Consider the following 12,917-nt stretch of genomic DNA (forward strand, 5'->3'; position numbering starts at 1 on the left):
GGTGGCGCATCGGGTTAGGACGCAGCACTGCAACCGAGGAGCAGCAGCAGCTGCTTCAGTGCTAGTTTGATCCCAGCCCCGGAGGTGATCCGCAGGGCGCAGCAGACCTCTACTGACTCACCCGCTGCTCCCCTCAACAGTATGCTCCATCATTCTGCCTGTTCTGCTCCCCACTCTATCTCTGGTGAATCCTCTCACCCCCTGCAACTCTGGCCTGTACCCCAGTCCTGTATGAATAAATAAATCTTTAAAAAAAATTGTACTGATTTCTTTGTGCCAAGTACAGAGGAGCTGGGAGTATGAAGCTGGGGAAGGCTTGCTACTTTGCTTGAGAAGAACAGCTAACCAGTCATATCGATACAAAGATGAGGTTTAGGTGAGAGACATATACAATGGGAGAAAAATAGAAACTGGGGTTTGTGAACAGAAATCAGAAGGGTAGCTTTTAGTATGAGCTCTAAATCAGCTGAATATGGATTCTGATGAAAGACCAGTAATTGGATGGTCATCCTAATCCAGGGCTTTTTGAAGAAAAATAGGTGTGACATGTTTAAGACTGTATTTTGTAATAGGTAATTAATTTTTATATCTCTGGTGATATATTTTTATTTTTTCTATAAATAAGTTCTTAAAATTCATTTCAATAATTGGGTGTTGGGCTGTTTTTGTCTTTGATGATTTAAAAGGAAAACTATATTAGGTCTTTAATGTTCACTGATATATTCTTAGGAAATTTGTATGATCCTAGCCGTTCATATCACAGTTCTGCAATGATATCTATCTTGATTTTCCATGTTGCAGCTTTCCCTTGAATATGTCCTGCAGCTGAGGACTTGTGTAGGGAATATACTTCTGTGCTTGCCATTTCTAATGCAAACATGAAAATCATATTTGTCCTTTTAATATTTAGGGTCCCAAAGGGAGGATTAATAACTAATGTATGAAATAACTTGGACATTATGTTAGATAATAAGCACACTGAATCATGTCAGCATTTGTTAATTTGAACTCTTAACAATTTCCAATGAATCTTCATCTATGTCAAATCCAACATACAGTCCTGCTCCTAACATTGCAGTTCCTATGCTAAGCACTCTACAACACAACATCCTAGATCTGCAAACACTTAATTTTCTGTCTCATCAGATGTGTGTGAGACCTGGTTGGACATTGTTCTAGATGTCGCTTGGACTTTTCAAATGTATCTACCAATTGCCAGTGACTCTCTAATTCCTACACCTTAATTTTTTCTTCTATTTTAAGTAAGGGCTTGAAGGGCTTAAGGGCACTAGATATGCAAAGAAATCTATTTAACAGGGACCTTCCCTCCTCCTTACCCCTTATTCAAAGTTGACCAGGGCTATAAGTAGTGAAAGCCAAGAGGGAAGGGCACACCATGTCAGGCCTTTCTAGGTCTCCCTGCTGTGCCAGCTGTGGGCAGTCTTCAGTCAGGATCCCACCCAGCTCTTGCATATTCCATGCTGACCTTGTGCTCCTCAGAGAGCTACAGCAGCAGTGACCTTCAGCTGGTGACTTTTTAAAAATTTTATCCACACACTAATTTTTATTAGCCAAAAGGAATCTACTTTATGCCATGTAAACTCAGAACCACCAGCCCAAATCTTAAAACACATCAAACTATTGAGCCAAGAACAAATGGTTGATTTTGAGTTTTTCTCTTGACATGAATTCACAATTTCATTTTCTTCTGTCATCTGCTGGCAAACCTCTAGCAGAAAATTGGTGTCTGCAGCTAAGAACTTTTGAAAATATATTGGATACTATGTGGCCTCCAGTTTTGTTTTTGTTTTTTTCCTTCATCTAAATATTGCATTTTCAGAGCTAGGACTTTTCTTGTTTTTATAATATAAAAGTTTATTTTTACATCATTTTGTGCATTTCCACTTCAGTTGTAATCCCTGTGGGCTTCCCATCACCAAATCACCCATGTGCCATCACAATAGTCCAGTGCACTTCCCCGACCCCATTTTTTTTTTTTTAAAGATTTATTTATTCGTACGGAACCGGGGTACAGGCCAGAGATGCGGAGGGTGAGAGGATTCACCAGAGACACAGTGGGGAGCAGAACAGGCAGATCCACGAGGTACACTGCTGAGGGGAGCAGCGGGTGGGTCAGGAGAGGTCTGCCACGCCACGTGGTCACCTGGGGAGGGGGGTTTCTGAAGTCAGGCGGAAGTGGCTTAGGCTTCTTTATGCTATGCTTTAACGCCACCAGGGAGGGCCTTCCCCCACCCCATTTTTGATCCCATTCCCCACTCTAACCCCGTAAAATGTCTCTGATGTATAGTTGTTCATTATTATTATTCCCCCAGTCCCTCCCGCCCCCCCCCCCTTTATGCCCCTGCTGAGTGAAACGATCTGGTATTTTTCCTTTTCTTTCTGGCTTATTACACTAAGCATGATCCCTTCCAGCTCCATCTATGTTGCTGCAAAAAGCATGTGTTTATCTTGTTTGATTGCTGAGTTAATATTCCATTGTGTATATGTACCACATCTTTTTAATCCAGTCATCTACTTTTGGGCATTTGGGTCATTTTTATGTCTTTCCTATTGTAAATAAAGCAACAATAAACATGGAGGTGCAGGTGTCTTTTTGAATCAATGTTTTTGTGTCTTTTGAGTAGATATCTAGGAGTGGGATTGCTGGGTCATATGGAAGCTCCATTTTTAGCAGTTTGAGAAACCTCCAAACAATTTTCCATAGTGTTTGTAGTAGTTTTCATTCCCACCAGCTGGTGATTTTTAAAGACATCGTAAAAGAAATAATTTGTGAACATCTCAGAGAAAGGAAGTGGTCACCAGGGTCAGGTGTGGATTTACTAAGAACAAGTCACGTCAAACCACCTCTGTTTCTTTGATAGATTAGGGAACTATGGAAATATTGGGTTGAGTGGGTGGTAGGGAAGCAGAAACGGTAGATGTGTGTTTATAGGAATCTTTGTCTTCAAAACATACACACATAGTGTCTGCCTAGACCAGACACATATTAGGCAATTTCACTTACATATTTGCATTTCTTCATCACAACAACAAGCTTTAGGAGAGTCTTTTTGGAAGGAGATTGTCTTGGTAGAATTGGGTTGCCCATTTGTGAAGCCCCAACTCTGATCCTAGAGATTCATTGTAAAGTAGTTCTCAGGGAAGGAGCTTGGCAGTGCCACACTTGTAGCTCAGGAAATGTGTTACCGCTAGAATGATTGCTGCAAAAACAAATCCTGAGTGCTATTTTTGTTTTTCACCTTTTATCATAAAAGTAAACATCCTCTTCAGATTTTTTTTGGTTAGCAAAAACAAAAACTAACTCATTAATAAAAGCTAAGTGGCATAACACACATAACAATGTGTGTTGATATGAGGTTATAATCGAGGGTTCACAGATTCAGGCAGAAGCATAAAAGGAACACAAGAGAGGGATAGAATTCAAGGATTTATACAGAGAAAAAGGTAGAGGTTAAGGTAAAGGTCAGGTGAAGGTTTCATTGTGAATTTACCCCAGGAGATGGCAGTTTCCCTGCAAGCAATTCCACACAGAAGACATGTACACAAATATTCACAGTAGCATTAATTGTACTAGATAAAAATGTAAATAACCTGGATCCTCATTGTGACAGTAAACAAAATGACATATGTATGTGGCAGACCTAAAACTATTGCTGTGTATAATTTTTAGTGAAAAAAAATCAGAAAACTACATATATAATGTTTTTAAAGCTAAAACTCAAGAAAGCTAACAGAAATATGTATATGTATTTTGAAATATATACACATTGCTTAAAACACAGGGGAAGAAAAGGCAAGGAGAAAAGTGAATGAATAGTATTGAGTCAAAATACCTCACTAGTCAGGATAGTGGTACTTTTCCTAAAGCAGGGAATAAGAAGGGATTGAACACACAGGTGGATTCAACAGTAACATGTATGCTCTGGTGTTAAGGTGAATAGTGGATTCAGTTGCTCATTTTATATACTGAATAACTTACATGTACTTCATGTGCTGAAGGTGCCTGAAACAGTTAACCCGAGGATTCTCTGAAATGGTCACCTCAAGACACCCTGCATGACAGGCAATGTATTTTGAACTAATAGTGAAAATTCTGGAGAGTGAGAAGATGCTTTTGCTTTTGCCTGAGTCCTTTGCTCTTCTCTAACTTATGAAGAGAGTCATAATTCCCTAAACTTTTATCCTTTCTTAAATGAAGAAACAATTACCATTCCTTTTCCTATGACTTAATTTGGGAGGTGTCATCTGTATGAAGTTTTATTTTTCACTTAGAAATAAATTTATTTCTAGCTTAGAATTTCTTTTCAAATTCTGAGAATTTCATCTTCACTCGGATAATAAAGAGGAAGTCACCCCCTCTTTGTACTCTGTAATGGTGAAGTCATTCCTTCCTTGGCACTAAAGCCCCTCAACTCTGGATTTATACCCCTTCCTCCCTACTCCAATGCTGGGCTCTGCATATCATTGTAGCTCCCCAGAGTACCCATTATTTATAACTTTTTCCTTTGCTAAAGTGTCTGATGTTGTTTTGGTTACTTGTCCAGCCTGAGAAGAACTCAGAGGGATAGGGAATTTCTCCCTGTGTTCCAACAATATCTGCATATCAAATATTACATAATAAAAGGACTTTAATAAGGTAAGAAAGGAGTAACTTTGACAAAAAGCACAAAAAGGGATCATAATATACTATGTTGAAATTTGGAGTTGGGGTAGAGGCATATACTCTAAGGAACCAAACAAACATTTTTGTTACAGGTTTATAATACTATTTGAAAATAATAAAAACCATTTGCTTCAGTCTAGTGGGGAGAAAAGACAAACAGACACAAATACTCTAGGTAATTTATGATTATTACTTTGTAGATACTATATGAAATAAACTATACTTGAGACTAGAAAGCTGTTAGAACAGAGAGGAAGCTGGCCAGTAACATTGTTAAAGAACAATGCCAGTGAAGCAGTGAGAAGCATATAGTTGTTAAAAAGAGGAAGAAGATTGTCTTTCAAAAATTTAGTGATCAAATTAATGAGAGAAACTTGTTTTCTCTCTTCTTGAGAACTTTGCTTCTGTTTGTTGCCTGTATCACAAAGTGAAAACCCGCAGCCCCAGGACAAACTTTGTAAATCATTTAAGAAAACCTCTGAGGTTTCATGTTCAAGTGTGGAGCAAACTAGAACCTCCACTGAAGAGTGTTGATGGTGTCACTATTCAGTTGTGGTTTTTTATATTATTATTATTACTTTAATCATCATTTGAAGCTCATCTAACTCATTACCAAATCCATTAACCAATCCAGAATCCAATCATGACAATACAAAAAACCCTCTTTTTCTCCCAACCCCCAATGAACTAAAACTCCTAGCCAAGAACAAAGTCACATTTCTTAGTCATTCTGTTCTTAATTGAGAACTTAATTGTCTATACTCTGCCACATAGCACAGATACTATTTAAAACAACAGGAAGTGACTTAATACTGTAACTGCTCCAATGGGCAACAACAAAAAACAAAACTGTATTCTTCCTTCTCACCTATGAAAATATCTGTTGGTGTGGGAGAGGGAATGGGAAAAAAAAAACAGTGAAGGTCACCACCTCCTTGTGGAGTGTTTCCAGGTGAAACCCAAACTCACTGCTTCGAGTGTAACCAAACCAACACACTTATAACAACATTCAATTAGGAACTACTCTTTCTAAATGGGCAGTAGGCTCCGGGAGGGAAGAGATTTTTCTATTTCTCATCTTTCACTCTACATTTGCACAATGGACCTCAGCTTGTACTGATGGCTCCATAAGTGTTGAATGAATGCATGAGTAAGTGTTGAATAAAACCATTAATCAGTAAGTTTTCTTGAAAGTTTACCTTTGAAAAAGCACACCAAATCTTATTTCAAAAGCTGCTTAAATAAAACCCAGCCCCTGGACTACGCTTAGTATGCAGCTGAAATAAGTGTTCTTTGAATGAGTATTTTACACACATCACAATTTCAATTTATTTTGGCCTTGTAATCTAAAGTTCATGTAAATCTGGAAGGGTAGTCACAAACAACAGCACAACTCTCTCAGATATACATTGCTTAAAAGTGTTCAATAAGTATTTTAAAAAATGTGCAATCTTAAAGATTTATTTTAAAAAGTCTTAAAGTTTTTTTTTGTTTTTGGCTTGTGAGGCATCACTTGGGCTTTTTTTTTTTCAGACTACTTGAAGATGTTACTTCTCCATTGGGTTCAGGGGTGTTTCACAGGAAAAGTCTGTGAAATTCTCAATTTGCCTTATTAGTCTTTGTATAAAAAGGTAAGCTAAGATAATAAGATACCAATTGTTAACATCTGTAGTGGTTTAATCTTTTCTAAAGTACTTTCCTATTGTTTTTCCCAGGTCTCACCACTTAACTGAGTAGAACTCAAAGCAGGGGGTTATTAAAATCCCAATTTTACAGATTTGGAAACACAGGTGTGAGAGTATTGCTTGTTGCTTGCTGTTAAAGAAAAATTACCCTTTACACATGCTAAAATGGTGACGGCTTTGTTCAAGCCTATTTAGTACAACAACAGAAAAATTTTGCTCAGGTCTGAATATAACTAAGGCAATTTGGAAATTTATAGCCAACAAACAAGGAGGAAGGAAAAGGGAGAAGTGGTGAGTGGGTAGAAAATTACTGAGAGGAAATATTAAGGGTGGAGGGATTCTTGTCAAAGGCAAGTCAAGGATGTATATATCAAAAGTGAGGGGGATAAGAAAATTTGATCATTAATCAAAGGTAATCAGATATTAAAGGTGGAGGGATGACTTAGCGGAAATCATGCTAAAACTGGGCATAGCTGGGACAGACTTACAGGCCTGGTGCAGGCCTAGAGGGCTACAGGGTTCAGAGGAGCGCAACTAAAGTCTGGGCAAATAAGCCTTTGTCACCGCCTGCCCCCGCCCCTGACCTCTTCATTACCAACCCCCCACGGTGGAGGAGGAGTGGCCAGCAGCCCACACTCGGGGGGCTGTGGGCCTGGGGGCCTAGTTCTCCCTCCGAAAAGGCAAAGATCCGCGACCCCAGCGGCTTTTAGTAGATACACGCGCCGCGCGGGTCGGTGAACCCCGCTCCTCGGGGTCAGAGCGCGTCCCGCTTCAGGGGGCGGGTTGCGCAGGTCTGGCGGGGCGGGGCCGGCGGCGCTGATTGGCTGATTCCCTCCACGGTTGGGGGTTCCCCGGTCCCCGCCCCACCGCCTTCTCAGTGGGCGCCCCGCCTCCGCCGCACTCCCTCTGCCCGGAGGACGCGCGCTGGCGGGTACCGTACAGCGGGCGGGTGGGGCCGCCCCATGTTCCTCCCCCCCAGCTGATCTCCATCCTTAAAACACGAGTTCGACGCCACGCCCGTTGGAGAGGGCGCCAGCACCCGACAGCGAACAGCTGGGGCCGGCCGCTCCGACCGAGGTGGGCCTGAGGCGACGGAGCCGCCGCGGCGGGCTCACGGGCGTCTCGCCCGGACCCAGAGGTGCGGGAGCCTCGAGGGGAGGGGGCCCGGGCGCCATTGCTGGCCGTCCGAAGCGCCGCCTGAGCGCCGCCCGGTCCCTGTTGGCCCTCCACTGCGCTCCGCCGGCGGGAGGAGCCTGCCCCTAGCCGGGTTTCGTGAGTCAGTCGCCTCGTCTGCCGCCGGTGACGGGCCGCCTCGGCCGAGACCATGTTTGACAAGACGCGGCTGCCGTACGTGGCCCTGGATGTGCTCTGCGTGTTGCTGGGTACGTAACGCACCGCCCGGCCGAGGGACGTGTGCGCGCGAGCCGGGGAGGGGTGCACCGGTGGGCGCTAGGGCGCTGTTTTCTGGGCGGGGACTCGCGAGGAGCCGCTTGCGGGAGTGGGGGTGTGTTTGCCGGGCGCGCACGCCAGGGCGAGGAGACGCGAGGGGGCGGCTTCCGCAGCCGTGGGTCCCGCTTGGCTGCCTGCACCCCGACTCCCGCGTGGCCGCCGCTGTGTGTGTGTCTCTGCCGGTGCGCTGAGCCCAGCCCTGCTTGGACTGTTTGGACGTCTCTGTGCTCTTATCCCTTGCTCCTGTCCTCTGTTTCCCATTACACACTCTATCTAGCAGCGTTGGGTGGGCGCCTCTCCTCTCTTCTCCACTGTAGGGAAGCCTGGGTCGGTTCGGTAGCTAAACTGAAGGTTTGGTGCACTGGGGGTTTTCGGTAACAGGCTCCAGCGCCTGCTTTATCTTACTTGTAGGAAGTGATTTGATTTTTCGTCTGTAAAAGGCTAGAACGTTCCTAATTAGGTGTTACCAGGTTGTAAATTGTCAGGTTGCAAGTGGGTGTGAGGATGCCAAGTTTCTGCCTGTAGGTCGGAAGAAGCTTGTTTTGGGGGGGGGGGGGCGGGAGCGGCGATTCCTGTGTTTTCCTTCTGCGCACAGACCTTGCCCTGGTGTAGCTTTCCACCTCCTTCGACAGCGCACAAGGAGCACCAAGCAGTTTTTGGCTTCAGCAAATTGGCGTTGTCTTCCTAATGGAAGAATTCACTTTGGGGGCGTCTAGTTGCTCCTTTCCTTTGACGAGAAAGAATTGAAGTCACCTGAATAAATGTTAGGCGTTAGGAGTTACTTTCACCTTTTTAATATGATTGTGCAAGGCAGTATGTTAATTATTTATGTATTTTGAAGAACAACCAACAGGAAGATCTAAGTTTGGGCCGTTCTAATATTTAAGTATCAAAGAATAGTACTGGCAAGTTTCTCAGGTTGTAAATCTGTGCTTTTAGCAACCCTAAATGTAGGTCTGTGTGATGACATCTCAGTGACAGGATCTCATTCCTCCCCACCCCCAGTTTTAACTCATTTTGAATTTAATTCTGTATTTTAGAGAAAAAATACTTTTAGTTATTTATGAAACCCTTTATTATTGATCAGGACTCATTTGTATAACTCCACAATGAACTTAAGGAATTTAGAGAAACAGTTTTGGAACACCGTGTTTATAGAATCACAAGTAATCCTTTCAGATGTCAGGGCATATTAATACTCATATTAAAATATATTCAAATCTTTGCAACGAAAAGTTTACACCTGGTAAAATGTTAAATTTTAAAATATGCTGTAACTTGTAGTCAGTGTCAGTGAGACTTTGTTAAACTTCATTTATATTTTTGGGAAGAGAGGAATATATTTCATCAGAAGCGATTTTGGTAATTCAGTATATTGGATATTTTCCTGCCATTGCCACATACTGTACACTGTTGAAATTATATTTCAGCTTTCCTTTTTCCTGCCTTATGGTAGGAAAAGCAAACTGCTTTTCCTGTGGGCCAAGTATTGAACTAGGACAAATGAAACAATACTGCTGGAAAGTATTGAGGAAGCTAAAGCTAATGTTATTAAATACAAAGCCATGTGGTAGATGTCCATTCTTTTCCTTTAAATTCATGTGACAATTTTGTGACTTAGCGATTCTAATAATTTATATTTTCTTTTAAAGATTTATTTACGCATACAGAACTGGGGTACAGGCCAGAGGCTCAGGGGCAGCAAGAGGCTTCACCAGAGACAGAGTGGGGAGCAGAACAGGCAGATCGACAAAGTACACTGCTGAGGGGAACAACGGGTCAGGAGAGGTCTGTCATGCCATGCGGTCACCTTTGGGGCAGGCAGGAATCGAACTCATGCGGAAGTGGCTTTAGCTTCTTAGTGCTGTGCTTTAACCCCTTGTGTCACCAGGGAGGGCCTCTAATAATTTATATTTTCAACAAAATGTGAACACCATGCAATTGTCATAGAGATAAGAGTAATTTTATTGCTGCATGTACCTGAGAGTTGTAGGATTCATGAAGACCCTCAAAAAAGCAAAATCATGTTCATAATTTTAAGCATCTTTGATGGTTTGGGTAAAGCACTGGCACTTAACATGTTTTAGAAACATATCTGATTCAATTAAAACATAGATTATATTGCTAGTTGCTTTTAAAGTCATTTAGTATGTTTTCATGATTAGCCCAAATTTCCTAAATAGAAATGACTTAAGTTGGTGTATGACATTAAATTTAAGAAATATCAACTATGTTATACACATGCAGTTAAGATGCTGAAGATACAAAGACAGTAGTGCAGAAGATACAAAATTTTCATGTTGAAAGATTATAGCATTATCAATTGGAAGATTAATTTTATAGCAAACTTACCTTTCTAGTGGAATCTAAATGTTATTCTGAAATTTTTAATTTTTTTACTGAGGGCATGAGATTGAAACTCTAAAGTCATGGTAGCTCTAAGAGGGTTATCAGCTTGGCATTAAGTAAGAGTTGGCTGTACCAACAAGAACTTGATTAAGCACCTCATAAATATAGGTTATATGAAAGTGATTCATAATTACAATGTGACTGTTCCAGGTTCTGTTAATGACCACCTCAACATCATACAGTGTATCTACCTTAATATGATGGTATTGTGTGAGTGTGTTACATGGTTACTTTATAATTTTACAGAGGCTGATATCTGTTGAAGTGATCATTAAACATGTCCTGTAGTATATGCATGCACCAGTGTGTACATTTCTACCCTTAAGTCCTTCATGCCATTGTGAAATGTGACATTTCTGTATATAATATACCCAAGTTAATTCCTTCAGTGAATCTGGTAAATTCTTGGGAAAAGAGACTTTTGAGAGATGATATGTAGTAATTGATTCCTTTATAAATTTTTATTTTTGCATAGAAGAGCTGGGGTGTAGGGCAGATGTGGGGGATGAGAGATTCATTAGAGACATTAGAGTTGAGAGTAGAGCAGGCAGGTCTACTGAAACACTGCTGAGGGGAGCAGCAGGCAAGACAGGAGAGGCTTGCTGCACCATGTGGGTCAGTTCCCTGGCTGGATCAAACTCAGGCCTGTCACAGTGGGCCATTGTGGTGATAGTGCTGAGAGTTAACCCCAGGCCACCAGGGAGGCTCTGAGAAAATTATGTTAGAGAGAAAGAATAATGGCTGGTGTGAAAGTAGTTGTTTTGTACAACATGTTAAGCCACATCTTGAATAAGACTTATTAGTATTTAATTGTCCAGAGTCATTCCAGATTTTATCTATAACTGGATTAGGCTATGGATTATTGAACATTGGATCCTCTAACTGACTTTAATGCCCATTGAAAGCCAGCTCTATACTAGCTCCATGGTAGATAATAGGGGTATATAAGACATTTTTTTTTGCGCGGTAGGAGCTCAAGGTTTAATGAGGTAGAAAGAAAGAAATGCAATTATACTATATCATGATAAGTATAATAATAGAGGTTGGAATAAGTGCCCTTTGAAGAGAAGAGGAAACTGTCTTAAGTCTGATGTATTATTAATAAATGGGTTGTCTGTTTACTCTCAGAGATGCAGAAATGTCAAACTTACTCTTAGAATTACTCTTAGTCTTTTTTTTCCTTTTCTCATCTTAATGAACGCAATAGGAACTCAAGTAAATACCTGTGCTGACGACTTCTAATGTTTAGAAGATCAGTTTCAATGTTTAAAAGATGTAAGTGGAACTGGCAGAACCTTTTAATGTCCGTGTTTTGCTGTGTTATTCTGTGCTCCATATTCTCTTTGTGCTCCTCTAGATCTTTTCTCCACCCTACTCCCTCACCCTTCTACTCTGGGAAGTGACATCTCTGAACTACATCAACTGAACCCCTGTATTTGAGTTGTGGTTGACTTTGGCCAGTGGACATCAAGAGGAGGATTTGAGGAGCATTTTCTCCTGGATTTTTTTGTCATTGCTGTTCTGTGTAGTTTTTCTAGTCAGTAGGCCCTCTCTGCCAGATTCATTCATTTAACAGATTTTTCTGGATTCTAAAGACCCTTTGCTTGCCCAGTTATGTTTTGAAATGATTATGGTGGTGTTAGTCTGGAAATGTTCTGCCACTCAGCCTTAGATCTTTGAAGATGATTTCTTTATTAGGTTCTCTTAAATACGTTATTTGACTGTACTCTTTACCAGGAACCTAACAGGTAATATACCATGTATGTCAAAAACAGCTGAGATGGTTTCCTTTTCTTCACTAGATACTAGTTACCACTGTCCAAAATAACAGGTGCAAATGGGAGCTAATGGATCCCCATCTTGACTTTCTTTTTTTAAGATTTTTTTTTTTACATATACTTACGGATACAAGAACTGGGGTATAGGCCTGAGGTGCCAGGGTAGAAGCTGTGAGAAGGTTCACTAGAGACAAAGTGGGAATAGAGCAGGCAGAAATACACTGCTGAGGGGAGCAGTAGGCGAGACAGGTGCGATCTGCTGCACCATAGTCCCCTGGCTGCGGATACTGAATCAGGCTGCAGTGGCTGGCGATAACTTGATAGTACTTAACTCCTGCGCCACCAAGAGGGCCCCTCTACCTTGACTTTCTTGGGAGGAGAAAGTCATGGTTTCTGAAGTATGTTCCAAATGTGATATCACCATTATGCCTAGTCAAAGTCAGTGGATTTGAGTAAAGTCTGGTAACAGAAAACACTGGCAACCAATACTAGGTTGTGTGGAATCTGTTACTTATCTGTCCTCATTAGATATCCCAAACACTAATAATGTGTCTTCATAATGCTGACATCATTTTGTCTGTAAGTATTACACCTAAGGAGTGATCCCAAGGGAAAAAAAATCATTTAGTGAATTCTCACTTGCTAAATAGTCTCCAGCATTTTGTACCTTTCCTTTTCTCCTAATTTTTATTCATATTAACTCACTGTTAAGTAGCTATTTGTTAAATATTTAATAAGTGCTGGGGATTGTGTTAGGTACTAGAGATAAAAATAAATGAATAAATAAAAATATAAGAAATAGAGCCTATTCTGACCATATCCCTTTTCAACTTACTAGTCTATTAAGCAGTTTTTTATTTCTTTCTGGTGAAAGTTTATGGGATTTAATTTGTGTGTGGTTTTTTTTTTTTT

General features: G+C 41.2%; 1 protein-coding gene and 1 pseudogene across 3 annotated transcripts in view; one reads left to right on the forward strand and one right to left on the reverse strand.

Annotated features, from left to right (window-relative positions):
- Window positions 1–679: 679 nt before the first annotated feature.
- Window positions 680–1,171, reverse strand: LOC101634224 (annotated as a pseudogene).
- Window positions 1,172–7,260: 6,089 nt separating this feature from the next.
- PPAP2A (phosphatidic acid phosphatase type 2A) overlaps window positions 7,261–12,917 on the forward strand; it is a 68,110-nt gene continuing 62,453 nt past the window's right edge. For all 3 annotated transcript variants that reach the window (XR_001145196.1, XM_004678319.2, XM_004678318.2), the window contains exon 1: window positions 7,261–7,751. Coding sequence is in view for 2 of the 3 variants with exons in the window: in XM_004678319.2 (XP_004678376.1) it covers window positions 7,694–7,751 (58 nt within the window). In the remaining variant the exon portion in view is untranslated. The remainder of the gene's footprint in view (window positions 7,752–12,917) is intronic.

The sequence above is a fragment of the Condylura cristata genome, unplaced genomic scaffold (genome assembly GCF_000260355.1).
Source record: "Condylura cristata isolate star-nosed mole 26May11 unplaced genomic scaffold, ConCri1.0 scaffold00007, whole genome shotgun sequence".
In the NCBI taxonomy this organism is placed as follows: domain Eukaryota; kingdom Metazoa; phylum Chordata; class Mammalia; order Eulipotyphla; family Talpidae; genus Condylura; species Condylura cristata.